Source organism: Suillus plorans (assembly GCF_016647745.1).
Source record: "Suillus plorans strain S12 chromosome Unknown HD556scaffold_41, whole genome shotgun sequence".
NCBI classification, from domain to species: domain Eukaryota; kingdom Fungi; phylum Basidiomycota; class Agaricomycetes; order Boletales; family Suillaceae; genus Suillus; species Suillus plorans.
Window position 1 is genome coordinate 53,624 of NW_024537425.1, and position 27,620 is coordinate 81,243.

The window sequence follows — 27,620 nt, forward strand, 5'->3', positions numbered from 1 at the left end:
CAGGTATAGGACAGGGGGCTAGGGGGTACGAAAAAAGGGCAGCGGGCAGGAAAGGTCCTAGACAAGCGAGGTGAATGAGCGGCCAGAGTTGAAATGGAATTGATGTTGGGCGGGCGCGTTCAAGTTGGTTCAAACTCCGGTCCGGCCAAATCTCTGACATTCTGGGATATTTTGGCCACAACGAAGCATGAACCGAACACATGAGTTGGACATATCTCTAGAGGATCATCTTCTGGAAGTTCTAAATGCTCTTCCGACTATCTTACCCGACGACCTGGCTGTCGAATTGTCAGCCTTCATAACACCATCAAGCACTGTCATTCCGTACTACATTCTCCTCAAGATATCCCAATGGTCTCGTTCACCAGCAGGTCTCAAAGCACTGCAGAGCTCTTCGCTGGATCCTCAATCTTATTCCATGGTCTCTCTGCTTGCTGGCACGCGAACATCACCAGAAAAGAAGTTTCCAGCATACGTGGCAAAGGATCCAGAAACAGAGCGCCGGCAGGCAGCAAATGACAAGAAGGCAGTGTCTACGGTCGTTAATGGCGTCCTCAGCGTTGCAGGAACCGGTTTTGCAACATGGTGGGCAAGTGAACGTATGGGCCTGCGCCTTGAATGGGTATGAATCATCCGCTGGGTGTTATCTGATACTCATATATGTCTATGCAGAGAGTTTTGTTCGCAACATCTGTTGCTCTCGTTGTTGCCCTTGCAGAAATTATACTGTTCATGATATGGGACTCTCGCCGATCAAACACGAAAACAGGACATGCTCCGCGCATACTATCGAGGAATGAGAAGCTCGTGAAAGACTCTGATAAAGCTGACATAGTGGATGCCACCGCAGCTTCTTCCAGCACAGACCCATATCACTCTGCATTACGCCAACGCCTAGTTCAACCTGCTTCCATTCCTCACGATAGTTTGCATGAGTGACACGAGATCCTCCGTTTCTCACTCTTATCTCGGCGGGCGAGTGTAGTGCGACAGTATCTCACACGTCATCCTGTGAAGTTAACAGCGCCTTCGCCGATGTGCCATGCTGTGGAGCAAATAGGCAGTAATGAATAACATTATAAAGATATTGGCTGGGTCGACATCAAAAAGGAGTCATACGCCTAGTACATGTGCTGCGGAGTATGAGTCGGCCGAGAGTTGTACAGCACCAGTACCAACCCAATGAGTCATCAGCCCTTCTTTGTCTTCCTTTTTCTATTCCCCGTGCCACTACTCGCGCCGGAGGCAGGGGGCAATTCAACAGTGCCTCCTGCCGCTTCAGCACTCGCACCGTCCTCCTGCTCAATCTTCGCCCGAGCTTCTAAGAAGAACATCACATCTCTGACCTGATCCTGAAGATCATCGATCTTAGCCTGGTATTCTTGACGCTGCACCTCCGATTGTGCGTTTGTCTCCTTCATTTTGGTTAGATTCTTCAAAAGTCCCTCACTAACGGCCTTCTCTTCCTTCAATTCTTTTTCAAACTTCCTTGCGATTTCTGCGATGCGTTCCGCTTTCTTCTCTGCCTTGATCTTATCCTTGTATACCTCGTTTAATCTTTCTTCCTGTTCCCGATGACATTGTGCTTCGCGTTCCTTCGCTTCAGTCTTGTCCTTGTCTAGGTCTAGACTCAGCTTTTCTACCAAGTTTCGCAGCTCTTCCACCTGTGTCTTCAGCTCAGTTGTCTGTTCCTCATAAAATAACCGCTGCGAATCCAACTGCGATGTGAGCAGATAGGAATACTCAATTCCAATCGCCTCGATCTTCTCAGCACTGAGAGAGTCTGCATGGCTTGGACCTAACGTGCCGTCATCCCGGGAATTGACACCCATTGAGGACGCAGCGGAAGGAAGTTCGACGAGTTTACCATCCGCTTTGTTCTGAATGAGACGATGAACATAACCATCGCCCGCGTAATCCCATACGCGTTGTGTTTCAAGCTCGAGAGCATAGAGATGAGTTGTCTTTTCGTAATGTGCGTGTGCATGAGCACGGCCATAGCGCCCGCAGCCGATATTGCCACATATCAGACAGATCCACAAGTTCGCGGTGGAGGAACAGTCGGCGCACGTAGAAAGAGAGGTGGTGGCAGCATTTGCAAATGGGATGGGCCGTGAACGCGAGGTTGACGATGTGGGATGTGAAGAGAGAAGTGTTTGCGAATATCGACAAACGGGACATCTGGTGACAATCATAAGTCACTAAATGAGGAACTGCCACGAAATGCAGCATACCGGCTGTCGCCCCATTTACTAAGACACATGCAATGGAATGTATGCGAGCAAGGGACTGTGATGAGACCAGTGACAGCCGAATCCATCCTTTCCAGACATACAGGACAGGTCGGGAGTTCGTAAACCGATTGAGGCAAACGCGCAGCAGTAGCGAAGGAAACTGATGTGTCTGAATCTATCTCGACAGATAGGACACGCACAATATGACACGTCTCGGCCTGTGATAACACTCAGTGTCGAGCTAAGAGAAGCGTTGAACCACTTGCGTCCATAGAATTGAATGGTTTGCCGTTGTATGCTTCTGCAAATTCAAGGGCTTGATCGGCCTGCCGGAACTTGATAATAGCGATAGAGCGATTCGGAAGGGAATCTCTTAAAATATACTATAAGCCTCAGGATGTGAATAATTGAATGTAAGTGCACACCGGATGAGGCGAAGATGAGCCATACCCTCCGCAGCGGGTGCCACGAAAGCGAGAAAGTCTGAAGGTGTCATCCATGCAGGAACTGCTAACACACCAAGCATGGGGCCATCTTCTGTAACGGTCTCGCTTGCACTTGCGGCAGAGGGTTCATTAGACTCGTCCACACCGTTATGTCGCCGTTCGCTACATTGGCGGTACACATGAACTGTGCCCTCGGGCAAATTCGTCGAGCCAGACTTCGTTGTCCTATTAGGGATAAACTCTGCTGTGGAGGGGCCTGAAACATCAAACAGACGGCTTGAACTCTTGTTCGTAAAATATATGACTACTCGCACCTCGCCCTGCTTGTTTCTCTTTACCAGCATACATAGCAGAATTCGAACCCTCAAAATCAATCCAGTCGAGTCTTATTGGACCAAATCTGTAATCCTTGTGAGCTGAGTTGAATAAAGCGTTCCTCCTGGTAGTTGATTTGGGGCGATGTGACGGTAAGCTTTGAAATAAGGCCTTCGGCGTGAAAGTGTCGACAGTGTCAGGATGCGACAGTGAATCATCAATAATCTTTCTGTACAATTCAAGTCGGATATGATAGCCGTTTAACATACTGTGGGCTTTCGAGAGGAGCCCATTGAGCGCGTAATGTAAGATGCGGCACCGTGCACGAGCGCCGCGGCTCAGCGCTATCAGTAGTCGGCTGAGTTGTCACGGAATCACTTGTGATCACCGCCACTCCGCCCTTCAACAAAGCTTGTTCCTCATCCAGATGGGCTCCGACCAAAATTCGCTCAACGTCCGCTTTTGCGAGATCTGTGCTGGTTTTCTCAGCAAGAACGGCAAGGACAGTGTCCCATCTCTAACAAAGGTACTTGATACGATCGCTGATGATCTTGCAAGGAGCGGGGACCTGAGGTGAGACCGTAAGCCATCTTCCATATGAATTCGAAATAAATAAAAATCAGGATTCGTATGGGGTCCGAAAACCCTTCGATATGGCTGTCCCTCCAACAGCTGTGGGATTTCCTTGCTGAGTATCCTTCAGCAGATGCAGATGTCGCAGAGTTGCGCGTCCTCGTAATAAGTGTCGCCAGATTTACTAGGAACATTGTCGCAGGCGTTGCAGTGAACCAGCAGAATGCATTGTGAGTCTGAAACATGTCAGTTGGTACTGATGTCCTAACGGCCCGGCGAGTTTCAAGTGGAGTCGAGCCAGCTCTTCGCCGTGTTCTGCATTTGTACAGCTCCTGGTCTGCGTTTCAAGTTACGGATTGTGAGTCACCCATCTTGCAATACACATATCAATTCAAATAGGATGCCTTTCATCTACAGCTTTTCCGGCTACTAGGATGGCCGTTCAAGCACTTTCGAACATTGTTACTACTAACGAGGATCTCACATCCCGCCTTTGGAGTACTTATCTCACTCTGCCTGAGGAACGGGCCATTCTCATGTAAGCCACCACAGCTACTTGCTGAGCTACAGGAGTTGACTTGTTTCTTTGGAACAAATCCAGTCGCTTGCTCGGCTCCCCTGACCATAAGATCATCCTATCACTCCTGGTACTTATGGTAAATTGCATTCACGATAGTACTGAGCGTCGGTACGTAATGTTTCGGTTGCTCTGTTTACCCTTGACCTGTTCCTTTTGCATCCAGTTCTTTACTCACGAAATCACGCGGGGGAGCCCGAATATGCGTAACGCTTTTGGACCGCATGGTCCTATTGTACGACGCGGAGGAATCCACTGACGGCGCAAAAGCGTTTGACTATGGGTAACTGTAACTGTGTGTTGTAAAACTTCATGACGACTCTCTTTAATAGGTATCATTTGTTTGCCCACTTATTTGATGGCGGTTTTGCACCAGATCTGTACAATTCATTGTCCGTGTACGTGGAATACTCTTATCTCATGCAGACAAAGTACTCATGCTCTGAGGCAGTGAAGGGGAGGTAATTGCGCAGCACCAAACTACTCTTCTGAAACTCCTCGACTCATACCTACAATCGTCTCAAACCTGTCCTGTACATTGCGATATGTGCCCTATGCTGTCGGAAATTTTCCTCTCGCTCTCGTCATATTCTCAGTCAGCTATTAAGCGAGCTATCAATCCCATCAATTCGGAGCCAAATTTGGATAGTTCCATCGAACACCTGCAAGAACTTGATTTATTACTGCCAAAATCATGCGAGGCACTCGTATTAGCAACTCAATGTATCGTCAAAATCTCATTACTATCCGAGGACCAGCGGACTATGGATCCATCCGCTGTAGAATTACGAGCGATCTTTCGAGATGCCTGCTCAACTGACGGTCAGTGCACCGCCGAGAGCATTATAGGCAAGTCTAGGCTGTCAAGCTAGATCAGAACATATCACCTGACCATGTTTATCCAGAACTCTTACGGCTTCTTGACGCGTTTCTTCCACGCATTTACTTTGGCAAGCCCGTCTTGAATCCTGCGACAGATCAAAGCATCCCATCGTCAGTCGCAGGAGCCAATGGATTCTCGTATTTGAAACGCGATCTTGTGCGTTTAGTCGGGGTGCTTTGCCATCGAGATAAGACATTCCAGGACCGCATTAGGGTATGCGGGGGCATTCCTGTTATTATGAATATGTGTGTTGTGGACGAACGCAACCCGTGTATGTCAAACTTTTGTCTGTGAGAGTGTACGAGACTTCATGACGCTGAATTTCTAGACCTTCGGGAACATGCTATATTAGCACTTCGGAACCTGTTGGACAGCAACAAGGAAAATCAGGATGAAGTGAACAGCATTCAACCATCGGGATATTGGGATGAGGCGGGCATGTTGCGCGAGAAAGTCGGAGCTACGCTGAGATAGATACGACCAACAGCTGTCAAAGCATCAGACCATGTGTAATTCTACATAGAACAATGATGAATGAAGACAGGTGACCACAAGATTATTCGTCGTCATCGTCAAGCGCCATCGTTCTCTTTTTCCGTGCGCCAGACCCGGCTTTCCGAACCCTATGCTCCTCTTCCTCTTCTTCGCTTTCGATATCCATGTCTTGGTCACCATCATCTTCGCCTACTTCTGCGCCATCTTCCGCAGTTTCTGTTGTCCCCCCATCGATCCCGATGTCATGGTGTTTCCGTTTCCGGTCATCTTGCTGGCGTTGAATAATTTTAGCATCAAGCTGGTCCAGAGGATCCTCCTCTTCTTGCTCTCGACGTTTCCGTTTCTTCCTGGACCCAGCCTCACCATCAAACTCCGCATCGTCATCTGACTCATCCGCAACCACGAAATCGTCCTCCTGATATTCGCCGGGACCCCTTTTCTTTTGTTCATCTGCTTTACGTTTGGAAGCACCCAAATCATCATCATCTTCTGAACCCTCATATTCTGGTTCTTCTTCATCTTCCGACCAGATATCGCGTCCCTGCCTTTTCCTCGATTGGCCATACCTCTTTTTACGTACGCCAAATCCAGTGTCGTCAATTTTCTTTTTGGATTTTCGAGCCGATTGCTTCATTAATTCCATCTTCTCGCGCTCGGGGTCCATGGTTGGATCAGGAGCCATACGTAATCGAGCCACCTTGTTATGTTTCTGACCCACCGCGCGCACCAGCATACGATGTGTTTCGGATTGCATGCCCGTCGGTCGCAGTGTCATATACCCTGTGACTACAGCTTCGGCTTGCAGCACCTCTGACCGTTTGTGTTGTGCGACAAGGTATGTTAAACCTTGAGATCTTGAGCTAGAAAGCAGACCTTGTGATGCTGGCTGGCTCTGTGACGGTTGCGACGACTGAGTACCTCCCAACGATTGGCGTACGATACCACCGGATGTGTCGACAGTCTTCGTAATATCAAACAGCTCCTTTCCTAGTCTCAGGCTGAGAGAACCGTCGGACCAACGGATCACGCGACTATTTGATTGTCTTTTCTGTGATAAGGAGGTTAGGCGTCAGAGGCTTGTAGGATTTAAGTTTACATCACTTACATCTTGGCCAAATTCATCTTTTGTCCATCGCCAACGTACGGTGTTTTCGACTTTGAGCTTGATAGACATGCTCTTCTCACGGATATTCTCATTGTGGTGGCCATCATCCTCGTCGTGCTCTGGGCCAATGTATGTGTCCGGATGAAAAGGCTTTGAGTCCATTTTTACAAAGGTTGGCATTCTAATTACCCAGTGCTATGGAAATAAGGCCTTCAGCGTACATAAATAATAATGAGACAATATTACATACATCGCCGTCTGAGCTCTTTGGAACGGGAATGTTGGGAATGCGCACATCAGCCTCCCGGACTTGCTCCACGACGATACCTGGCTCTTCAGGTTCCGGATATTCTAGCGCTTGTCGATGCTCTTTCTCCGTTTGCGAGAGATCGTCTGACTCAAATCCTGATTCGGCAGGGGTAACGGCAGGAGCACTAGGATGATAGCAGTTGTACTCGTCAAAGAGTCCTCGAACATAGTGTATTCACCTGTCTGATTTCGTATCTGCGGCATCGTGCTTTTCGTCTGCCTCGTTTCCAAAGAGGTCTTCCATTTCTTCCTCATGTGCTCCGTCGTCAAGCACCCCCGAAATTGCCGCGGTGTCCTCTTCCTCCTTCGGAAGAACGTCAGTGCTCGGAGGTTTCATGTCCACATCCCGGTCATTGAATTCTCCTGGGTTTGCAGGTGGTAGTCCGGTGGAGAAACCATGACTGTAGCTTGCGGGCTGGTACAGTGCACCAGCGAGAGATGACATACTAGGTTTGGGTTTGACTTGTTAGACCAAGTACTAATCCCTCCCTTCGAGCGTGAGTTCAAAGAGACTTGTTCTAAAAAAGGAAATCGTGTGCACTGCTCGTAGTACTAGTACGTGTCTTGCCGCAACATTCGAACGAAAGTTGATACATATTCAATACGTTCATCTTTACTCCCAATCTCCCAAACAAGACGAATCATTCAATGTAATACTTGGCACGAACTGGTTATTTGGGGCATTGACATGTGGCAGAGGCAGTTCAAAATGCTGTGCTATCAAGCCCCAGTGACTATACTGGAGAGAGTAATGATAAATCTCATTCACGCCACGGGGCGGTTCTCTAGCCATGCTGCCATTTGTTGTGACAAACCAACTTATTCCGGTGATCTTCCCGCAGCGCTCAGCCATGGCCTGGTTCCGTTCCTAGATGTTCCGTGACTTGGACCCATCTAGAATGCCACTGTCACTTGGCCGTTTATCAAAGCTTGCCCATTTCTGTGTGGACGTTTCGTTTGGAAACTACGCCCGCCAGCGCGCTTAAGGTGACCGCGGAATTCAATCTCATCTCTATGTTCCCCATAATATAATATAACCTGACTCCATGATCAGCATACTTGCAATTGTACTGCCTAGCGGTATTGGTATAGGCCCTGTCTCACTTACTACGATTCACTAGACATATTTCGTTATCCCGACAATCTCTTTGGAATGGGCGCCCCGGCCGCAAAATCAGCCACCCCCCTTGGCTCAGCACAGCAACTAGCTGTATTTTTTACCCATTCTATGTCATATAAATGGAGCTCTCAACCGGGGAACCCAATCTTTCTTGACATCATCTACCCATGAGTGACACACCCTCATACAACAGCTTCGGCGGCGTCTTCAGTTCAGAAAATGATGTATGGGCGAGTTTGAATTTTGAGGAGCAGCAGCAGCAGCAACAACAAATACCAAGAGCTTCGTATCCCCTTGCTCCTGTATGTATGCTTTTGTATGCTTGTCACCTCGCTCACCACCAGAATACACAGCACATGAGTCCGATGGATACGTATGACTATGCAGATTACGTTGGATTCCCTGGCCAGCTACAGTCCGAGTTCAATGTACCATTCCCTTCACACTTTCAAGATGCTGCTAGGAACGGGCTTCCTCGCATTGATACGAAGGCCGCTTTGCCGCGGTTATCGATAGTATCTGATTCTTCGACTTCAGCAGGGTCCATGATGCCGCAGACTCCTTATTCTTGGGCAGATGCCAGTCGCCTTCATGTCCATGCACCCCTAGGAACCCCATTATCTCCTTCAAATACTCAGTATCATACATTCTCACCTTCGGTATGTCTCGATGAACCAATCACACTAATCATTGACAATCGATGTGTCAGAAGCCGAAAGGCCTATCTCCTATTCCCTCACCAATGTCACCCCATTCGCCCGCTGCCATGGGTAGCTCTGATGAGGGGTCTTTTTTGCAGGCTTTCGACGACGACGAGGTTCGTAGCGATTGATTCGATTGACGTACATGTTGTTAAAAGATGGATGAATACAGGAAGACGCGCCTCAACCAATGGAACATGTCGTAAAGTGGAAGGCCATTCGCGATCAAGCGATTATCGTCACAGGCACCACCGTCTACATTCCTCAGTCGATATATCAACCATATACTGAGGCAGATCGTGTCCGCTACATCGAGAAAGCCGATCTTAAGGAGCCCATCATCTTTAAGACAGCGCATCCTGACCAGTGGGGCATAGCCCTTGATGACGCCCTGAAAGCTAAGATGAAAGACCTTCTCGATAAAGATGACAACATGTTCGAGAACTGCGGGCCCTCCGTGTCCATCCGGCTTCAGGTATGGTGATTTCTCCCTGGCTCGACTGTTTCCTCACATTCACGCCTTTAGTGGCCCGGGTATCGTGCATGGACCAAGCAGATCCCCACGATGGACTTCAAAAGTCCGAAAGGTCCTATCACCAGAGCTAAATTGGCTAAAAATATCGCAAACTGCGTGAAACGATTCATCGAAGTATGTTTCACGATCCTTGTGTATCGCCTGTAAATTGTATCTCACATTGATTCCAGGAAAAGGAAAAAGAACGTATGGAGATGGAGGCAGATCGTAGGTGGAGGGTTGGAACACGCTACATCAGAATGGAGGACCTTATCTTGGTGTCCCTGCACCACATCTCTAAGGGTAGTTGGCAGCCTCAGCTACGTCTACGCACTCCACTAGTTGACATTCAACTCCGGCGCCTTCAACCTCAACCTCAAGCCCCGCCTTCCGCATAGACCTATTCACAGAGGTAAAGAAAATTCCTCGCCAATTCCAATGCTCAGTCTGCGGTGAATACTCTGGGTGCCATCTGGATGCTACCATGCTCTTGCCTGTTCCGTTCGAGTCTTTGGTACTCGCTCCATGTCTCTAAATGTGCCTTTTGTTCTTTGATGTGTTCTCAAAATGTGCTTGTCGTTTATGGAGTTTCACGTTTTAGATACGCTTTGCGCGAGCCTCTCATTGCCGTTAGACTTATACCTTTTTAACGCCGGGCTTCCAGGTTTTCGTACTTTACTCGCTTACCGTGCCGTTTGCCATGTATAGCCGTGACATTCCGCTATAGGCTTTATTCGGTCTTTTCTTGCTGCTTTGTAACTATTTCGATAGCTATCAAATGACCTCAAACGATAGGACAATATTGTATGTAACTTTCTACATTGATGCATATACCCTGCACAACAGGACTATACTACAAATTTATGTGCTTGTCGAAGGCTAGCGCGCTCAGTAGAGTCAGTGCTGAGTCAATATTTCGGTACCACGTGCACGTACGAGTCACAGGATATTTATGGTGCGTTTCATGTACATCATGTGTCGCTGTTTTCAAGCGATGTCAGAAACATCGAATAGAAGCAGACTTATCTGCTCAGCCTCCGTCATAGGCCGCATGCCCCTAACAAACGAATCGCTTTTTTGCTCTGTAGTCATGGTTCTAACACAGGAGGTCTGATGACCCTTCTGCCATCTCGATGAGGCCGCATGGTTCACATCACTCTCACCCAGGGTACACTGCCAATCATCCCTCTAACGTGCACCTTTCATCCTCCCCCTCTCAGGCGTCTGTCTGGGTCACACCAGGTGATAAGATCATCATTAGCCAAGAATTTTGGCCCGGGTAAGGTGACACCCTGGTCCCTAGCAACTGCCAGCTCTGATGCAAAACCGATGCAAAACTTGCGCGCTATACTAAACCATCGCATGATGCAGTCAATGCTGAATTTTGCACAGGGGCCAGATAGATCCATCATGATGTTTTGATGCGGCTGATCATTTGATTTGCTGATCTGAATCTGCCATCATGTGAGTATCTATACACAACTGTGCCACTGGCTAGGTATATCTTCACTGACCTGCCTCTTTCCCATCCCAGACCATTCCCCACGATGAGTGACGCACCTCCATCCGACTCTTTTCCAGACCTTTGCAGCGCTGATGATCACAGTCATTTCGGGCAGCAACCACAGCTACCGGATCCCCTACAATCTGTTACTCATGTGCGCGTTTTCCTATACGGTAGTTGCCTCGCTCACCACCTCATCATGCAGAAAACCGGCCACACGAATGGAGGTCACGACTTTCATGGTCAGCTACTGTTCGAGTACCACGATGTACCATTTACTGCCACTCACGAGGATGCTTTCTATTCAGGTCATGTTGAATTCCCTGGACAGCTACAGTCCGGGTTCAATGTACCGTTCTCTTCACCCAGTCAAGATGCTACTAGGAATGGGCTTCCTCGCATTGATACGAAGGCTGCTCTGCCGCGGTTATTGATAGTATCGGATTCTTCGACGACTCCAGCAGGGTCGATGATGCCCCAGGCTCCTTATTCTTGGGCAGATGGTCGCCTTCATGTCCATGCACCCCTAGGAACTCCATCACCTCCTTCAAACATTCAATTTCCTGCATTCTCACATTCAGTATGTCTCGATGAACCAATCATACTAATCACTGACAATCTATGCGTCAGAAGTCGAAGGGCCTGTCTCCTATTCTCTCCCCAATATCACCTCATTCGCCCGCCGCCATGGGTAGCTCTGACGAGGGGTCTTTTTTGCAGGCTTTCGACGACGACGAGGTTCGTAGCAATTGATTCGATTGACGTACATGTTATTAAAAGATGGATGAATACAGGAAGACGCGCCTCAACCAATGGAACATGTCGTAAAATGGAAAGCCATTCGCGATCAAGCGATTATCGTCACAGGCACCACCGTCTACATTCCTCAGTCGATATATCAACCATATACTGAGGCAGATCGTGTCCGCTACATCGAGAAAGCCGATTTCAAGGAGCCCATCATCTTTAAGACAGCACATCCTGACCAGTGGGGCATAGCACTCGATGACGCCCTGAAAGCAAAGATGAAAGACCTTCTCGATAAAGATGACAACATGTTCGAGAACTGCGGGCCCTCCGTGTCCATCCGGCTTCAGGTATGCTATTTCTTCCCTGGCTCGACTGTTTCCTCACATTCACGCCTTTAGTGGCCCGGGTATCGTGCATGGACCAGGCAGATCCCCACGTTGGACTTCAAAAGTCCGAAAGGCCCTATCACCAGAGCTAAGTTGGCTAAAACTATCGCCAACTGCGTGAAACGATTCATCGAAGTATGTTTCACGATCCTTGTGTGTATCGTCTGTAAATCAATCTCACATTGATTCCAGGAAAAGGAAAAAGAACGTATGGAGATGGAGGCAGACCGTAGGTGGAGGGTTGGAACACGCTACATCAGAATGGAGGACCTTATCTTGGTGTCCCTGCACCACATCTCTAAGGGCAGTTGGCAGCCTCAGCTACGTCTACGCACTGCACTAGGTGACATTCAACTCCGGCGCCTTCAACCTCAAGTCCCACTTTCCATCGCATAGCACTGAAGGACGGAATACCCTACCAGGATGATACCATGACCTACAGTTCGGCTCAGGCGTTAAAACTCGCTTCATATATTTCTTTGCTTTCGATGTTTCCTCAAAATGTTCTATGGAGTGTTGTACCGCTATGAAAGTACGCGATATGTGTTTTGTACGGGCCTCTCAGGCTACTGGATTCGAGTTGATACTAATGCCTGGGCTTTGAGGTTCTGGGCTGATTTTTTTCCCCTCAAATATTATTGTGCGACGATCATTCTATGTTGTACGCAATGTGTTGCCCATCGTGTAGCGTAGTACATCAGATTGCGGAGTTTGAAGCTGCTGACACCTCCCGAACAAGACACTCTCCCGCCGCACTCATGCTCGTCGTGTACGACAGCAAACTCAATTGAATGAAATTTGCATTTAGGCTTTCACATGGTGCGAATACAATTACTATGATTGATTTATGCTCTTGCAACCATCAAATATTGACATAAAAGTAATAAAGTGTAGCTCACCGTGATCATTGACTCGGAGTTGGTCGGCATTTCAATGCAAGACAGCGCCATCACAGCGATGCAATGCCAGAGATGCACGTGAACGAGCAGTGACTCACTGAGTACTGGGGAGGAAATAAGCTTATTGACCCCAGGCATAGTTTGGGTGGCGCGCGCCTACACATATATATCGAAGATGCCGCTGGGGAAGCGGGCACCTTGGGCTTCAAAGCTTCAGGCTTCAGGTTGTGGGCAGCTGTCTTTCAACTCCGCTTGAAGACACAGTATCCGAGTCTTGCACACAATGTTCCTTCTGAATTAGGCCCCCCCGATATCTATCTTAACCAGAATATTGAAAAAGATATAAAAAAACGTCTAAAGTCAAGCCAGGAATGCGACTGTGAAATGCAGACAGTGCAGACGGTCTAATTGCATCGTCACGTCTTACCTTTTTGCTGTGTAGCAACGTTCCTCATATTCTTTGATTCTAAGGCTTACTCATTCTTTTCACCCTGCCTGGCAGATGTGACCCAACCAACTCCGATAGTCATGGATATTCAAATGACATCTCGTAACATCTTATCCCCCAAGGCTCAGAAGTGCGTGTAAATTGCACGGTTCGCGTTGTCAGGTTGTAGTCTGGCTAATGCACATACTCACATCGCACCGGGCCCTCTACGCCGACCAAATTCATTTAGGTATGAAACTAGACAATGTACTGCCATCTGATACATTGACCTATTCAAACCTTTCTTAGAGATATCACCTTCCCCGGGCCGCTTCCCCGCCCAGTTCCTCGAGAAATTGAACGGAGTGCGACCCGTTTTCTTGGTCGAACGAAAGTATGACGTACAAAATCACCTCCGCAGAAACAACATCAAGAGTAAAATTGTTCTAATCTGGAATTCAAGTGGTACTTATCCGACTCCGATGGTTCACCTACTAGGGACACCAACCCCCACTTAGCGGCTTAATTATACCATTTACAGTTTCATGTCCGTTGTGGAGCTGAATGGCAGTTCACCATTATAAACGCATGTACGCCAAATGTACACCAACATGTCATCATCATCTTACGAATTCTGTTCCGGAATTTGTGTCACTCGGCGGAATAACCACGGCACACTGCCTTCCTGCCAAGTCACGTATGCATGAAACCTGAAGTCTTATGCCGGCGATCGGAGATATTATGCCAGAATAAGACCGGAGTTCCAGCAAAGAGTTTTATCCTGCCGTGGGGGCTTTCACGCCAGTGGAGGGGGTGAAGCAACCCTGCTAACGTCAATTTTCTCGTAAATTACACTCGTAACTGTAAGTGAAAAAAAATTATATATCATGTGTTTACGGTCTGAGCTAATGGATATCTAGAGTCATCTACAAAGGCAGACCTGGGATCACCGTGCTACCCAAGTTTCTAAGTTCAGCCTCAAGGGTGTCACTTCGGGTCGCCATTATACCCGACATTCCATGAGCTGTAGAAGTTTTTTACAGCAACTTGCAGCTTATGGTTCTCCCAAGGAGACTGACTGTTTGGGTGTGCGCTACATCTGGAATATTCAATCAGTCACTCAATCCTCCGTGTCGGTACAAAAGTTGACCGACGAGATTCATAAGGAATCGTAGAAGTGGCCATCAGACGTACAGTATTCATCATCCATGTCGTTCAACAACGCCAATACCTTTTCTTTCGACAAGCTTGCCACCCCTGAAGTACCTATATCGTTGAACGGCGGGACGATTTGGCTGGCTTCGCCGGACAATCGTACATTGGCTGGTAATGTCAGTTGCCTCTTTTCTTCTTGAAATGTCAAATTCTCGAACCAACTATCCTCGAAGTCACCACGTTCTGCAGGATTTCTGGAACAGTCTCCGCGGCCTACTTCAGAGCTTTGGCTGGAATGGGATACCTTTGCAACCCTCATAACGACTTTCGACAGTTGCGTCCCACTACCGAAGCGTGATTGTGAAGTGCAGCAGCTGCATGTTTCCGGCATCACAGATGGTGTATACGGAGACTATATGAATGATCTCGATGAGACCAGCCAGTTTCCTCCATTGGAGAGCCGGGTAAGTTTTTTTTGTTTGATTCAGTGCGTTCTTATCGAAATTGCACAAGGATACCGGGGAAAGTAGTCTCGATCAACGTGTCGACGATTCGGAACGGGATTTCCAGCGTGCAATAGTCCCGATTGATACCGCTACTCGTGTTCCTCAAAGATTGTATCAGCCGCGAGGAGAAACTGAGCGAGAGAAATACGTGCAAGCAGCGAATTTATCTTTGCCTATCCTCTTCTACGCAGAGAAGCCACATGAGCTGGGTATAGCCTTGGAAGAGATTCTCAAAAATTCGAGATGTCTCAGCGATAGGGATGACCTGGTGTTCGAAGGGGGCGGCCGATCTATCTCAGTGAGATTAGAGGTCTGTCGAGAACATGGCGATATCTTGATGGACCTTATGAACTAATTGCTTGAATGACAGTGGCCTGGTTATCCTCCCTGGAGTTATCAGCTCCCTACCAGAGACTGTCGCAAGACACCAGGCCCTATCACTAAAGCAAAACTTGCAAAGAAACTTGCAACCTGCATACGCAAATTTATTCAGGTGACACTTCACGTTTGTCTCTAATCATTTCTTTTGACGATTTTTTTTCAGAAAATGGCGAATCACCGCGTGGAGGACGACTCTGATCCTATGTGGAGGATTAGCCCCCATCACATAAAATTTGAAGAACTCATACTCATCAGTTTAGAGCACGTGTCGCAAGGAAGTTGGCAGCCTCAGTTACAACTTCGGCGACAGATGCGGGGTGCATCCAGCAGAGCTTGACAATCCTGAGGCCCGTTTCATTTTGAGGTGGGAGACAGTGTTCAATTCAAATTTCTCAGGCTCAGTTCACTTCCCTCGCTACCGAGAGTTCGATTTCTTATCTCTTGCGCAATCTCATGTGCTTCTGTCACAGGACCAATATTTCTTTCCAACTTTGCCAACGGCGGCCACTACTCGCGTGCAGATTCATTCTATTGCAAGCCATTACACTTTCCTCTTCCTTCATATTCAATGTTATGCATCATGCTTTCTGTCGTCTTGTTTTCGTAGCTATCCATCGGATCATACCCGAATTCTTATTCTGCAATTCAAGGATCTTCGGTTTCAATGAAAGTCAAACTCCAAAATGCGTAATTAATATCCTTATCGTCCAATTTTCGACCCCGAGTAACCTCCGAGTCAGCGTTCTTCTAAAGTTCTACGCCGTTGTACTTTCTTTTCAAGAGTAACAGAAGGAGCAAACCCTTTTGGTCATTAGCTTGTTGTCCGTCACGTGTTGGACTACTTTGGCGGGCCACAAGGTTGTTTTTATTCTTCACTGGACAAGGGAATCGAATGTTGTATGTATGACAAGGGCCACTGAATTGACAGACACTTGTACATGTCACTGTGATTATATTGACCTGCGACAGAAATGCTCATATAGCTGGGGATATCTCAGCAAGTTTATATCCCAAGCGTTCCCAAGTCTCAATCATCCAGGCTCTGTTTACTACCAGAGAGCCGTCTCTTTTGCTGTATTATTTGCCATTGCATCAATTATCTTTCACCGCTATCTATCATGAATCGCGGAACAGTCGCCATCGCTGTTGTGCAACACCAAGTGATGATCATACAACTCGTACAAGGTACGTACCCACTGAAACTGCTCAAGAACAAATCTCTTAAAAATTGCCTACACAGCCGCATCGGACCACTCTCACCGTCGTAGAGACCGATGGTTAGATGTGTACACTTATACGCCTTTTGGCGACCACCTGTTCCTAGCTTCATCTGTCCCTCAGGCGCGCATCGCCCCCTCAGATCTTCTTACCGTCTTCCCGTTTCGCACCACCACCACGGACATGATTGAACTGCCTGCACAGGAATATCAGGAGTTCCTGCAGCTCAAAGCCAAGCATCAGAAGAAACAGGAGAATTTGTGGCGCGCCTGGAAAGCCAAGTTGCGCTGAATATGGTCCGTTCTATGGAAGACGTCGATTTATTTTGCGTGCTGTGGTCAGCTGAGCAAGACTACACGGAATTACTTGTATTTTTAACACTTTATCATTTCCCCATCCCGAATTGTAGCTAGAACTAGATACCACCTCACATTATGATACACACTGTCACACTGTAGCCTTAGTACCTGAATGCAAAACTGTAACTTGGTAGAATTTTAAAACTTTACGTTCATTTCGCGGTATACAACAGATTACTAGTAGGAAAAATAAGAGAAAGCAAGAACAACACAGAAATGGTCTAGTAGCATATGGAAATAAAAATATCGATAAGTCGACCGCAAACCAAGAACTACATTGGTCTGCAACTAAGCAGCCGAGGTAGCATCCGGGTCCCTAAACACCTATGGGCGCAAAGGGTCAGCGATGATCAATGAAAGAAGCAGTGGGCGCACTTTTAAACTCCATATATCTCCCACTTTGTCTCTGTCTTCAGAGTCCATGACTTCATTCTCCTCCTGGTCTAGCTGGCCACCGGGAGCAGTCTGTAGCTTCAGTCCCTGCTCATTGGCAAGATGCAGTAGACATATGAAGCAGAAGCTCGTGCTGATCTCTTCCATCTTGTCCTTCGGATACGATTTCTGTAGTCCAGAAATCACGGAGCTGAAAACTCTATGTTCTTCGGGGTTAGTAAGAGATGTATCATCAACATCCTGGAAGCAAGTGAGCAGAGAAGGAGGGGTAATTCAAAAGAGACAAACCATATCGTCGTCTTCTTCACCCTCCTTCGGCTTCCCAACCTTGATATCCAAGCCTTTCCAAATATTCTCTTTCAGTTTCCTCACATCTACCCGTTTGGCACGCTTGGCATAATTGACAAATTCTGGTCGAACCCGCCGCGTCTGACCTTGCGTGGCAGCCAAGAGATCCTGCTCTCCAGCATCCTGCAGCGCTGCACCGTCGCCATCAAAACCATCATCAAAGCCCGGGCCGTCATCGTAGTCATTGTCGAAGAACTGGGTATTGAATGGTATATTTAGTCCATCACCGGCTTGCGGAGCAATGAGTTTAAAACATATAAAGCGTGAATACAAAATATTCTTACTTTCATCATTTTCAGCTGCAGCACGTTCTGCAGCTTGGTTCGCCGCAGCCTGTGCCCAAAATTGCTCGTCGACCTCTCCGTCGCCGTTCTCATTAAACCTGACAGGTTGCCCACGCATCTTCAACTGGAAGTGTACAGATGTCAATTCAAGTCGTCACAAAAATGATTGCGCTTACCGAGAATTTGGGCTTCAGGAAAAGAGTAACGAGTTGCCTGCTTGAGAAATGCATGTCATCAGGAAGAGTATGTTCATCACGCTTCTCCTCCTTCGCTTTGCGGCCGCCCCGACCTTTTTTCCCAGTCTTTGAACCTCCGTAGCTGGGCAAAGTGATACCAGCTCCCCGCGTCACTTTCGCAAACATTTCGTTTGCAATCGTCTTGATGTCTTTCTCGGCGGGCGTCAGGAAGTCGATCTTAAATGCTTCCTTTTTTTCTCGCCGGGGTTTGGGGGCATCAGCCTCTGCTGTAGCGCGACATCAGTGATATAGCAGATCCGACTGAGCTGAAGGACTCACGTTTCCGAATGACTTTCCTCAACTTCCAGTGTTCAGGACCCGCCCAGTTTTTCATGAGGTTCTTATCAAAGTAACCCATCATCACGTTTTCTCCGTCCGCGTCTGTAATGGCTATCACACGATCTGGCTTGTTTGGCGCATGTCGTGGGTCGAAAGGGACAAGTGCGCCTCCTGGTCGTACCGCATGTCGTTGATCACCTTCAGCGCCGACAGACCCATTCTCACCGCCCCCATAGTCGCCCCCTCCAAAAGCATCCCCACCATCATAATCATCATCAACAGCTTGGTCGCCCTGGAAGAAATCTTGGCCATCACGATCGCCATCAACATCCATGGGTGCATCATTTGCGCCGTAGTCTCCGAAGCCCGGATCATCATCATCTTCGTCGCCAGCTTGATTGTTAACTGTATCATCACGGTAAAGAGAGTCGTCAAATGTGTGATTACTGTCTTTGGCGAATGAGAAGTCGGCCAGTGAATGGGAGATCGCCTTGTCGTCAAGAACATCTAAGTCAGGAAAAAATTGACCTAACACAAGGATGAGTATTTTATCATCCAAGAGGACTTTTGCAACATACCTCGTAGGTAACTTATGTCCACATATTCTTCCCGCTCCTCCTCATCTTCTTCATCTTCCGCCACTCGGCCCATGGAATCACTCGCGTCAAAGACGACGCGCATGCCACCATCACTTCCAACCCCCAAACTAAGGTGGTTCATGAGCAGACCCTGTGCGCCCCCCTCATCAAAATCTTCGCAAGTTTTGCGGAAAAGGGGGTCAATGCCGAGGTCAAGTTCTAGCTTCTTGCTGTGAAGCTGTGAGGCGTCTTTAGCGAGCGTCGAGTCGGGTCGATGCGATTTTTTCTTTTTCTTCGCCTGTGTCGCGTCTTGACTATCAGGATTGTCCGACAGCGCGTCATCGTCTTCTGCGCCGACCATGCCTTCGTTGGCGAGGTTGCTGAGCAGCTTCCCTGTTTCTGTGCCAACAGAGTCGACGCGACTGGTCCAAATTTTGACGCAGCCATCAAGGGTACATGAAGCGCGCTGGAAGTTGATGGAGTTGTCGATATTATTTCGGAGCAGCGACATATCATGGAAGTAATCGATCAGCGCGAAGTTCCATGAGTTCGCAGCATTGATTTTCTGGCGATCATTATGATAAGTAGCAAGATCTAGATTATACACTAATACACGCACGTTGTCTGTCGCCATTTTCATCCATTCCTCAAAGTTGGAGCTCATGACATCTAGGGGTACGTTGATGACAGGAGGTGGGGCCACAGAGTTGAGCTGCTGTTGCTTCAGCTTCGCCTGCGCAGCCTTGGAAGATTCTGCCTGATCTTGACGCTCTGTCGAAGGCCCAGCTTCCGCGTTTTCTATGACGGCTAGTTTATTGCTCTTCCTCCGCCTGCGCTTCTCAGCCGCGTCGTCATTGATGTTGACCGCCCTTAGTGGAAGGCGTCCAGTGTCAGAGTGTGCTTCACTCTCACCTCCGTACATGTCGCTGATCCGTTTCTTGCTGCCCTGTCGAAGTGTCGGTCTTGGTGTATCTGGTTCAGTATCGCCGCCTGAGTCCGAGTCATGATCATCTGTATCTGCAATCCTGGCACGCCTGGCACGCCTGGTATTCATTTTCCGTTGAGTTTTGTATCGATCGTCCTTGGCAATGTCGTAAAATGAGCTCGCTGTTACTGTTTGATTACTGTGGATTGGTCGCGTAACGCGTTCAGCGTTCAACAAAAGGTTCTCAAAAGCACGTGACGCGTTGTCCTTGCTTGCTGGTCTCGGATTTTTCTGACAGTACAGCGATGCTGGCACTATTTTCAACGTCCGATTGAATTTTGTATACCTATTCTATTGCAGCTGCTTGGCCAACAGCGGAGACGATTTCATTGACAGTGAGCTGATTTAGCGCGTTTTCGAATTGCGAACACGACTTGCAGGTGACTTCGAACACTTGCTACTATGTTTGCGTACTATTGTGACTCCGCCGGCGCTTGATTCGATACCATTTCACCGAATGACATGCAACGTCCCTCACTTTCCAAGGCTCAAACAAGGCACTGCACAAGCTATTCAGTAGCAGGTGGTGGAGAGGCAGTTCTTAACCGCGTAACGTTTTTAGTGGGAGAGAAAGAGGAAACTACTTATTGGGGGGTCTTACAGGAAGCAATTGCCACATTTGTGTCAAAATCGAGCATGGCTGTCCATGTCAGGGGCCGGTGTCAGGCTTTGTTGAATTTCATCACGTGTTTTGTGACGCCATTGTTTGGAAATCGTCCATGCCGGTAATACATATAGTCAAACCGTTTGACTTGTCACTTGCCTACTTACCGAATTCGCATCTCTCATAAGTCTTGCAATAAGTATTGCTTCACATCTGCTGTACATCATGATATTTGGAGACTTGTCTGCTCATGTATTCATCGACGACCAGGAGCTCTCGGAGTATACTGTTGTTGCTTCCAGCACACCAACAGAGAACATAATAACCTGCTGGATCGCATCGGAAGAGGGCAAGGTGTGTTATTCATCATATATACTGGCGGAAGCCTTACATGCCTCTACCAGAAATTTGGAGTCAGGTGGATGAACGCAGCCGAGCAGTCCTGGGTCATCCGAGCAGCTGTCTCTGTCGACGGTGTTCGCTGTTCTGGACAGACTGTGCGCCCAGGCTGGGTCGGCACAAAGGAACGCACATACTTGAGCAATAAATCAGTCACCAGAGATTTTATGTTTTCAAACATTCAGCTTACTGGTCAGTATGCAAAAGGAGTATAGAACCTCCTCGTAACACTAAACTTCAGACGATGACTCCATGCTTGATGATCAAAGTTCGAAGGACATAGGCCAGATTGTGTTGAGGGTAGAAACGGGGGAGTTTAGGACGAAGCAGGTAGTTAAATCGAAAAATCATACCCTCCATGTGCGAGAAGGCAAGGTACATGAACGGTCTAAGAAGGCATGTGCTCATCGTGTCATGTGCGTAGAATTTCACCCTATGTCTCACTCTTGATAACTATCATATGTTAAGCTTCGCAGAAGAAGTTCCCCGACAAGCGCATTATCAACCAGGTCGTTCCACATCCCGCGTCGCGTTCAAACCGGATGACCGTCCTACGACTGTATTTGTGTTTAAATACACGCGCTTGGGTAGGCCATATTATTTTTACGGATATACGCCACTCACCCATTTTGAACCTTAGACATATTGCAGGCAATGGGCATAGCGCCATCGACACCGAATAACTCAAGCAAGGAAGAGGCAAATGATTATGGCGATGACATCGAAATCATTGACGGACCTTATGAGCCTTCAAGTTTGCCATTGCCCCCAAAGGACGTGAAGCCCCGAATTCAACATCTTGAGGTAAACTCTAGCCTCGGCGACATTTTCAGGGCCCTCGCCTCATTCTTTACTCGCAGATAGAGCTCCAGCGTTTACGTGCCCAGTTGGCCTCGATATCTGAGGACCAGAAGCCCTCGCGCGTTAAGTTGGAATGCGGGGTCTCACGACGGCAGAAACCCTCTATAGAGATCCTCGATTTGACTAAGGATTAGGTTCCGTCTGTCCTCGCCGGGGTTCCCACTTGCATACCATCGCATCGCTCTGAGGTAAGCATCACAGAAATCATATGTAACGCACATGCAATTCAACTCCTAGAAACTCGACGTTTTACAAAACAGGGCATACCGTTCATGTTCTTTCTGTATAGTTCAAACTCACTTACACCATCATTATGGACACACATAATGGTACTTGCATCGGAACAAAGTTTATTTTTTAATTTTCAGGCCATCGTGACTGGTTCTGGCTTTATGCTCGTCGCTCATAATAATAATAATAATTTGTTGTACACTCACGGTTAATACACTTTTCCTAGGACCCCTCCGTTTGAAACTCCTGAGTGCTCTCACATTTTACGCCTGACGAATATACTAAGCACACTTCGATGCTGGGGAATACTCTTCAATGCAAGTTGAACACTGCGCTATAACTGAAAATGAAACTTCTAAAACCTACAGTTAGGCGCCGAAGATAAGAGATATGACTGGCTGCGAGAGATCCTGCACGAGCCAGCTGCGTGACTTAAGTATCGTATGGGACGTGGAAACGACATGCACTGCTCCGAGCTCCAGACACGTTCACTGACGAAGATGAGAGCGCACTGGCATACAGGTGTTGGGTTGTCCCCGTCCCAATTTCACAGGCACTGCTTCAGATGTTTTGCAAAAAGGTAGGCGAAGGTGATCCGTGATGGTCAGGAACAAAGATGCTCGTGCGCACGCATAGCTGCTCTAATCAAGACCTTCACCGTGTCAGTTGCCTAAAGCTCCCAGTGGTCGAGGATCAGACGTTTAACCCAGTGCCTACAACTGCCTTAGATATCAGGCTATACCAGATTGGAAGGAAGCATTTCTATGATGGTTAATGATACAAGAGTGCAGAGAAACCAAGCGAAACGAGAAATAACGATACATCGATATGAACTACCATAGATCTGCATCAAATCGCTCGAGGACAGAGTTCGCATCTTCTACATCCTTTTGCGCCTTCTTTCGCATGTAGAATATCGGACAGTCCTTGCTAGAACATAGCACATCCTATCAACCAGTGTCAGTGACAGTCAAAGCAATCACAGACATAACCTCACTTGATGCAAAGAGCCCTGACAACGTTGGCATTGCGTCCACAGTCGCGAGAACCGTACTTGCAGTTGCGATGCGCTGGTGATTTGCTTTTGATATAATTCCCCCATCTTTGGTCGACAGTTATTGCATACGGCGCCATCTGCAGCAAAGGCGATAGTGAGATAGGATCAGAAGCTTACTTGTTTCGGCTCACTTTTTACGCTGTTATTCGACCGCAGTGAAGTCTTGCAGCCAAGGCATGTTACCGTCTTCACTGCGAACTTCATCAAACCTCCGACTGTTGGCGTTGCGATCTGAATTGTCCTGGTGTGCGCGCCAGATACTGTGGAACGTATCAAAAGACGAGATTCATGCAGCCAATGAAGCGACCTACACAGCGATGCTGCCTTCTCACCCAGGATGGGTTCAAAAATTCTCATAAGAGGATTCGAGAGCTGGTTTTCGAGGTAGTATTTAGTATCGATGGGAATGTTATTCTCCAATACATAAAGAGGATCCTCGGATTTTTCGTACGCAGCAGCACCTATTCTCAAGTCAGCATAGAGCTATGATAGTTGACAAGAATTCGACCTTTAATCCCCTTAACAATAACGTAGGCGACACGGTCACCCAAGGCCGGTGCAGAACCTGACCATGGATATTAGGACTCATATCGGACGTCTACATCAGTCACAAACCTGCGTCACGTTGCCGCATGCGCTCTGCTAACTCCACATGCGCTTGCTTCGCAGCATAGTCTATAGACATTAGAGCACCAGTCACTTCTTGTTCAAAACTCACACACCTGCTTTGGCCAGAGCCTTTGTAATCACCAGTTGGGACATATCCACTTTATTCTGCAGAAGATCGGATATGATGCGTTTTGTATACCTGAGATAGTTGAGCTACCAACCAAAAGACAAGAAATGTATACTTACTCCTCAGCTCCTCTGACGTCTCGATCGATCAACATCTTATGTAGGCAAGTCTCAATGACTGTCGATACTAGCCGACAGTTGTCTCTCCGGACCGTCTAGATCCCATAATTCAGTATATCCACGGTAACCTACTAAAGATGAGAACAAACTTCGATCCCCTTTGAGTCCATCTTGTCCCATTTGTCTGGCTTTGTCCAGTACAGTCCAGCGTACCGCTTCTTGTTGATGAGAAGATACGGGTAATAAACTTTCTCGAACTCGAGCTTGATAGGTCTGATAAATTTTGCCGTCACAAAATCCGCCGCCTCTGCTCCTGTAGAACATTGTAAGTCGCATGCAAGTTAGGTTATTGGTTGGGTACTAACCAAGAGCCATGACCTTTTCCAACTCCGCAGGCCCAAACTTGACCATGACAGAGTCAGTGTCACCATAAATTACTTCGGCATTATAAGCGTGTCCATTATTGATGGAGAACTCTGCTTCGACTTCCTACAAAGGGCCATTAGTCAGGTGTTCATTGGCGGACAGACTACGGCTTGCCTGCTTAGTCTTCTCGATCATCTGACGCCCATATGCTGTCACACTGGAGGAGATAGGAAGGCAGGGCAATTTTCCAATCGTCGCACCAGTGAATCCATAGACAGAGTTAGCACTGATCTGCAATTCAGTGACATCAGATAGGGCCACTGTACTACTAGCTGAATCCACAGCACCTTCAAGGCAAGCTGACGACCGTCCAAGACTGCACGCTTGGATGGATCGGTCTCCTTCTTGAGATCTGCCTTCGCACGCTTACGAGCAGAGATCAAATCTTCTAAGACAGTAGGTAGTAGACCCTTTCGTTTTGCCGTAGTAGCGAATAAATCTATTCAGAAGCATTAGCCAGTTGATCTAAAAACTGCATACCACCAGCTCTGACATACCGTTATTGGGGGTTTGGATATAGTCTACGTCCTTGACAAGCTGCAAGCGATCAATGGTACTCTTTTCGAGGAGCGTCGTATAACACAAATTATGGGCCATCATGATAGACGGATACAATGAGCTGAAATCAAGAGTTGCAATCGGTGTATCGTAGTAGCCTTTCTTCGGCTCGATGACAGTGGCACCTTCGTACTGCTCATCCGAGCCCTCGCCCTTCAAAACAGGAATGACATATCCCTCTTCGTTGGCTTTACGAAATAGCTGGGAAAGCACCTTGATAGACTGGCCACGAGAAAGGAGGTAGTTAAAGGGAACGCCTGTGACACGTGCCATCTCAGTGTAGTTGACGAAGCACATAAGCTTGTCCATCAGTCGCTGGGGGAGATATGCATCCTAGTAATTATAAGAACGATAAAGATGACACAAAAAGACTCGATCACCTTCAAACAGTAGACGGCCAGCCGACGTCTGGACTCCGGAGTACCATTCTGCAACTCGGTGATAACGGAGTGGTGCACATCCTCCTTTTGCTCACCAAGGAATTGTGCGCAAACAGAGTTGAGGGTATAACTACGTAGCTTGTGTTCACGTTGCATGAATTGCAAGACGTCGAGTTGTAGTCGACCTTCTAGCTCTGTATCTTTGGAATCACGCTGCCCGTATGCCTTCGAAGAGAAATGCGTTTCCTTCGTTTGAGTTTTGGAACCTTTGAGATAAAATAAATATGATCTTATAACAGCAAACAGAGATGCGTACCCTTCATGCGACCAAGGAAAGGGAACTTATTTGCCTTGAGATGCTTTGCTCGATCCATGAGATATGGAAAATCGAAGTTTGCAATATTGTACCCAATGACAAGATCTGGGTCAACCTCTTCAATAAAGTCTCGCCAGGCCTGCAGCATCTCAGCCTCGTCGTCAAACGACATCACTTGTGAGCCGACGATGTGTGAACATGTATTCAAGGTGAAAATATTGCGAATGAACGGCTTGGTCTCGCCTTGAAATCCAGGGTGAGCGAATACATAGAAAACTTCAGATCCCATACCTTGCCTCGTCACCATGTTAGCAATTTGGATGACTGGATCAACCTGTGCCTCAGGGAATATGCCCTTCCGGCCAGCACACTCAATATCGAAGCTCAGTATACGAAGAGGTGCAAACTTTTGCCAGTTTTCTTCCGGTGGGTGCGAGATGAAGGCATCCCACCTAGTGCAAAGCATCATCAGACATCTATGCACACGACAAAGCAGAGTGAAAATTACCTGACTTTAAGCTCGATCTGACATGTGGATTTCTTGTCTTTTTCGGACACAAGTTTGTATTGACCGGCAGGAATCTCAATCCAGTTCATGCCTACAACCTGCAGAAGTGTCATCTCAGAGTTCTTGCGACATGTGTTTCCATACCTTGGTATCGATCATGAAACGCAGGGTGTACGCAATGTTACTCTCGAATGTTGAACAAGGTTGTCCGGTGGGGAAAAAGTCTCGAAACCCACACTCGCCCCTCTCAAACAAGCGTATTGGTCAAAGAACAATAAGTACATGCAGAAAGCGCTGGTGCAGGACGAAACAAAAAAAACTCATCTCGAATTTTCGGGAGATTCCTCGGTTCGGATATTGTGAGTTTCATGAAAAGAACCCAGTCATCTCCACGATAACCCCAAAGGCTACGCCGCTTGACAATCTCTATATGCCTCACGAAGTTGCCTTGAGCCTGTTTCTGTAGGCAAGTTCAGCCACGATACACCTTGTACGTAACCATGACGCATACGTTTAACTGATCTGCAAATGCGTCAATATCTGACTCATCAAAGCCGCGAGGGACGGCGACATAGAAGTAAGGAAGGAAACCAGTGACATATGCGAGTACGCTATTTCCGTCCTGCAAGATAATTTGAGAACTGCGTGAAAGCGCGAGTATAAAGAAGGTACCTCTGTCACGCCAAACAACCTCAACACGATGGACCCATTGCTGTAGTCCGTTGTTTCGTCGACATCGATTTGCTGAAATACTGTAAGGGGGAGCATCGTAAGTTAATGAGCCTCAGGCAACATGTGTACACACTGATGCTATTTCGCTTCTCATTAATGGAGGGAAGATTCGGGCGGGCCCAGCTATCAGCCCCACCCTCAGCAGCTTTTCTAACTATCAATAATCAAAGTAATGGTGAGTTCTCCACGCTACGTACCGACACCGTCATGTGCTCTGTCCTGACTCAGCTGTTCTAATACATCTGCGAAGGACGAATCTTGCGTTTTCTGGGAGTTGGTTGGGCCAAGTTTGCGCCTTTTCGCGGCGGGTTCCGAGCTTACATCCGGCTTGGTGCTGTCAAACATGTATCTGAGTAAAGACGTTTGTGACGCGCTCTGATCCTTACCGCGTGCGCGCCGTTAGCTGATTTTGTCGTGTGGAATTTGTCGGGCCAACCATCGTTACGTCTCAGTAGATGAGAGGAATAGTACAAACAACGACGTGTCACAAGCGCGCCGGGAGTAGACGATGTAGACCTGGTCACCAAGTACTAAAAGTACTAATGGACAAGACTTGAGAGGACGCGTTTTGAATTAAAACACGTATGGTCGTATTTGTTCGCTTATGTTTGGCTTATGTACACAATTCACTATCATTCCTGGGAATCTGCAACTGGCATGTAATATGCAAAATGTTCAAAACGCCTCAACACAACTCAACATGCTGCTTAAATCACCTCGAAAAAAATCAGGC

General features: G+C 47.6%; 11 protein-coding genes across 11 annotated transcripts; 7 read left to right on the forward strand and 4 right to left on the reverse strand.

The window, feature by feature from the left end:
• The first annotated feature begins 140 nt into the window (after positions 1 to 140).
• On the forward strand, positions 141 to 909 carry HD556DRAFT_632669 (uncharacterized protein). Its single transcript, XM_041311142.1, has one exon. It carries the CDS (start codon positions 188 to 190, stop codon positions 626 to 628), a length of 441 nt encoding a protein of 146 aa, XP_041158426.1. The 5' UTR covers positions 141 to 187; the 3' UTR covers positions 629 to 909.
• Positions 910 to 3,378, reverse strand: HD556DRAFT_633059 (uncharacterized protein). Its single transcript, XM_041311143.1, has 5 exons — positions 2,995 to 3,378; positions 2,660 to 2,936; positions 2,501 to 2,606; positions 2,235 to 2,452; positions 910 to 2,181 (listed from the first exon to the last, which is right to left on the reverse strand). The coding sequence occupies exons 1-5, from the start codon at positions 3,260 to 3,262 to the stop codon at positions 1,191 to 1,193; spliced, it is 1,860 nt and encodes a 619-aa protein (XP_041158427.1). The 5' UTR covers positions 3,263 to 3,378; the 3' UTR covers positions 910 to 1,190.
• A 44-nt stretch (positions 3,379 to 3,422) lies between these two features.
• On the forward strand, positions 3,423 to 5,502 carry HD556DRAFT_1240380 (spinocerebellar ataxia type 10 protein domain-containing protein; the record flags this gene model as incomplete). Its single annotated transcript, XM_041298107.1, has 10 exons — positions 3,423 to 3,568; positions 3,619 to 3,798; positions 3,856 to 3,926; positions 3,986 to 4,106; positions 4,170 to 4,256; positions 4,312 to 4,428; positions 4,478 to 4,543; positions 4,597 to 4,967; positions 5,051 to 5,299; positions 5,357 to 5,502. The coding sequence occupies 10 exons, from the start codon at positions 3,423 to 3,425 to the stop codon at positions 5,500 to 5,502; spliced, it is 1,554 nt and encodes a 517-aa protein (XP_041158428.1).
• Positions 5,503 to 5,584: 82 nt separating this feature from the next.
• On the reverse strand, positions 5,585 to 7,382 carry HD556DRAFT_1445020 (Leo1-like protein-domain-containing protein; the record flags this gene model as incomplete). The annotated part of the gene is made up of 4 exons (XM_041306871.1): positions 5,585 to 6,571; positions 6,629 to 6,823; positions 6,879 to 7,062; positions 7,117 to 7,382. 4 exons carry the CDS (start codon positions 7,380 to 7,382, stop codon positions 5,585 to 5,587), a joined length of 1,632 nt encoding a protein of 543 aa, XP_041158429.1.
• Positions 7,383 to 8,041: 659 nt separating this feature from the next.
• HD556DRAFT_632561 (uncharacterized protein) lies at positions 8,042 to 10,009 on the forward strand. Its single transcript, XM_041311140.1, has 7 exons — positions 8,042 to 8,359; positions 8,411 to 8,716; positions 8,770 to 8,874; positions 8,931 to 9,233; positions 9,285 to 9,407; positions 9,464 to 9,684; positions 9,937 to 10,009. The coding sequence occupies exons 1-6, from the start codon at positions 8,225 to 8,227 to the stop codon at positions 9,668 to 9,670; spliced, it is 1,179 nt and encodes a 392-aa protein (XP_041158430.1). The 5' UTR covers positions 8,042 to 8,224; the 3' UTR covers positions 9,671 to 9,684; positions 9,937 to 10,009.
• A 1,579-nt stretch (positions 10,010 to 11,588) lies between these two features.
• Positions 11,589 to 12,308, forward strand: HD556DRAFT_1240235 (uncharacterized protein; the record flags this gene model as incomplete). The annotated part of the gene is made up of 3 exons (XM_041298101.1): positions 11,589 to 11,873; positions 11,925 to 12,047; positions 12,105 to 12,308. 3 exons carry the CDS (start codon positions 11,589 to 11,591, stop codon positions 12,306 to 12,308), a joined length of 612 nt encoding a protein of 203 aa, XP_041158431.1.
• A 2,332-nt stretch (positions 12,309 to 14,640) lies between these two features.
• HD556DRAFT_632663 (uncharacterized protein) lies at positions 14,641 to 16,008 on the forward strand. The gene is made up of 4 exons (XM_041311141.1): positions 14,641 to 14,857; positions 14,907 to 15,209; positions 15,270 to 15,392; positions 15,444 to 16,008. Exons 1-4 carry the CDS (start codon positions 14,810 to 14,812, stop codon positions 15,615 to 15,617), a joined length of 648 nt encoding a protein of 215 aa, XP_041158432.1. The 5' UTR covers positions 14,641 to 14,809; the 3' UTR covers positions 15,618 to 16,008.
• A 390-nt stretch (positions 16,009 to 16,398) lies between these two features.
• On the forward strand, positions 16,399 to 16,789 carry HD556DRAFT_1240290 (uncharacterized protein; the record flags this gene model as incomplete). Its single annotated transcript, XM_041298103.1, has 2 exons — positions 16,399 to 16,465; positions 16,521 to 16,789. The coding sequence occupies 2 exons, from the start codon at positions 16,399 to 16,401 to the stop codon at positions 16,787 to 16,789; spliced, it is 336 nt and encodes a 111-aa protein (XP_041158433.1).
• Positions 16,790 to 16,974: 185 nt separating this feature from the next.
• Positions 16,975 to 20,148, reverse strand: HD556DRAFT_1383919 (condensin complex subunit 2/barren). Its single transcript, XM_041303320.1, has 8 exons — positions 19,595 to 20,148; positions 18,976 to 19,540; positions 18,398 to 18,925; positions 18,059 to 18,345; positions 17,883 to 18,006; positions 17,539 to 17,828; positions 17,233 to 17,490; positions 16,975 to 17,181 (listed from the first exon to the last, which is right to left on the reverse strand). Exons 1-8 carry the CDS (start codon positions 20,027 to 20,029, stop codon positions 17,146 to 17,148), a joined length of 2,523 nt encoding a protein of 840 aa, XP_041158434.1. The 5' UTR covers positions 20,030 to 20,148; the 3' UTR covers positions 16,975 to 17,145.
• A 459-nt stretch (positions 20,149 to 20,607) lies between these two features.
• On the forward strand, positions 20,608 to 22,286 carry HD556DRAFT_1383932 (uncharacterized protein). The gene is made up of 7 exons (XM_041303321.1): positions 20,608 to 20,918; positions 20,969 to 21,155; positions 21,205 to 21,379; positions 21,432 to 21,550; positions 21,604 to 21,767; positions 21,824 to 22,012; positions 22,062 to 22,286. The coding sequence occupies exons 1-6, from the start codon at positions 20,790 to 20,792 to the stop codon at positions 21,956 to 21,958; spliced, it is 909 nt and encodes a 302-aa protein (XP_041158435.1). The 5' UTR covers positions 20,608 to 20,789; the 3' UTR covers positions 21,959 to 22,012; positions 22,062 to 22,286.
• A 200-nt stretch (positions 22,287 to 22,486) lies between these two features.
• On the reverse strand, positions 22,487 to 27,470 carry HD556DRAFT_1383937 (DNA polymerase family B-domain-containing protein). The gene is made up of 24 exons (XM_041303322.1): positions 27,274 to 27,470; positions 27,085 to 27,221; positions 26,961 to 27,032; positions 26,828 to 26,907; positions 26,667 to 26,777; positions 26,480 to 26,615; positions 26,300 to 26,412; positions 26,156 to 26,253; positions 25,939 to 26,099; positions 25,648 to 25,890; positions 25,332 to 25,597; positions 24,891 to 25,284; positions 24,681 to 24,832; positions 24,508 to 24,624; positions 24,333 to 24,456; positions 24,117 to 24,280; positions 23,968 to 24,062; positions 23,835 to 23,920; positions 23,728 to 23,787; positions 23,621 to 23,677; positions 23,424 to 23,573; positions 23,244 to 23,372; positions 23,053 to 23,189; positions 22,487 to 23,002 (listed from the first exon to the last, which is right to left on the reverse strand). The coding sequence occupies exons 1-24, from the start codon at positions 27,324 to 27,326 to the stop codon at positions 22,889 to 22,891; spliced, it is 3,249 nt and encodes a 1,082-aa protein (XP_041158436.1). The 5' UTR covers positions 27,327 to 27,470; the 3' UTR covers positions 22,487 to 22,888.
• Positions 27,471 to 27,620: the final 150 nt, after the last annotated feature.

Bases quoted from the DNA above. Each gene is read 5' to 3' on its own strand.
- HD556DRAFT_632669 (XM_041311142.1), top strand. From the start codon at position 188: ATGAACCGAACACATGAGTTGGACATATCTCTAGAGGATCATCTTCTG.
- HD556DRAFT_633059 (XM_041311143.1), bottom strand. From the start codon at position 3,262: ATGTTAAACGGCTATCATATCCGACTTGAATTGTACAGAAAGATTATT. The intron at 2,937-2,994 runs GTGCGAGTAGTC...TTGATGTTTCAG, and splicing joins AGAGAAACAAGCAGGGCGAG to GCCCCTCCACAGCAGAGTTT. The intron at 2,182-2,234 runs GTATGCTGCATT...GATTGTCACCAG, and splicing joins AGTAAATGGGGCGACAGCCG to ATGTCCCGTTTGTCGATATT.
- HD556DRAFT_632561 (XM_041311140.1), top strand. From the start codon at position 8,225: ATGAGTGACACACCCTCATACAACAGCTTCGGCGGCGTCTTCAGTTCA. The intron at 8,360-8,410 runs GTATGTATGCTT...CAGAATACACAG, and splicing joins CTTCGTATCCCCTTGCTCCT to CACATGAGTCCGATGGATAC. The intron at 8,717-8,769 runs GTATGTCTCGAT...ATGTGTCAGAAG, and splicing joins ATCATACATTCTCACCTTCG to CCGAAAGGCCTATCTCCTAT.
- HD556DRAFT_632663 (XM_041311141.1), top strand. From the start codon at position 14,810: ATGAATGATCTCGATGAGACCAGCCAGTTTCCTCCATTGGAGAGCCGG. The intron at 14,858-14,906 runs GTAAGTTTTTTT...AAATTGCACAAG, and splicing joins TTCCTCCATTGGAGAGCCGG to GATACCGGGGAAAGTAGTCT. The intron at 15,210-15,269 runs GTCTGTCGAGAA...CTTGAATGACAG, and splicing joins CTATCTCAGTGAGATTAGAG to TGGCCTGGTTATCCTCCCTG.
- HD556DRAFT_1383919 (XM_041303320.1), bottom strand. From the start codon at position 20,029: ATGAATACCAGGCGTGCCAGGCGTGCCAGGATTGCAGATACAGATGAT. The intron at 17,829-17,882 runs GTAAGAATATTT...TTGCTCCGCAAG, and splicing joins TGCAGCTGAAAATGATGAAA to CCGGTGATGGACTAAATATA. The intron at 17,182-17,232 runs GTGCGCCCACTG...TTGCGCCCATAG, and splicing joins GAGATATATGGAGTTTAAAA to GTGTTTAGGGACCCGGATGC.
- HD556DRAFT_1383932 (XM_041303321.1), top strand. From the start codon at position 20,790: ATGATATTTGGAGACTTGTCTGCTCATGTATTCATCGACGACCAGGAG. The intron at 20,919-20,968 runs GTGTGTTATTCA...TGCCTCTACCAG, and splicing joins TCGCATCGGAAGAGGGCAAG to AAATTTGGAGTCAGGTGGAT. The intron at 21,551-21,603 runs GTAGGCCATATT...TTTGAACCTTAG, and splicing joins GTTTAAATACACGCGCTTGG to ACATATTGCAGGCAATGGGC.
- HD556DRAFT_1383937 (XM_041303322.1), bottom strand. From the start codon at position 27,326: ATGGTTGGCCCGACAAATTCCACACGACAAAATCAGCTAACGGCGCGC. The intron at 24,063-24,116 runs GTTTGTTCTCAT...TATGGGATCTAG, and splicing joins TGGACTCAAAGGGGATCGAA to ACGGTCCGGAGAGACAACTG. The intron at 23,678-23,727 runs GTTTGTGACTGA...ATCCATGGTCAG, and splicing joins CATGCGGCAACGTGACGCAG to GTTCTGCACCGGCCTTGGGT.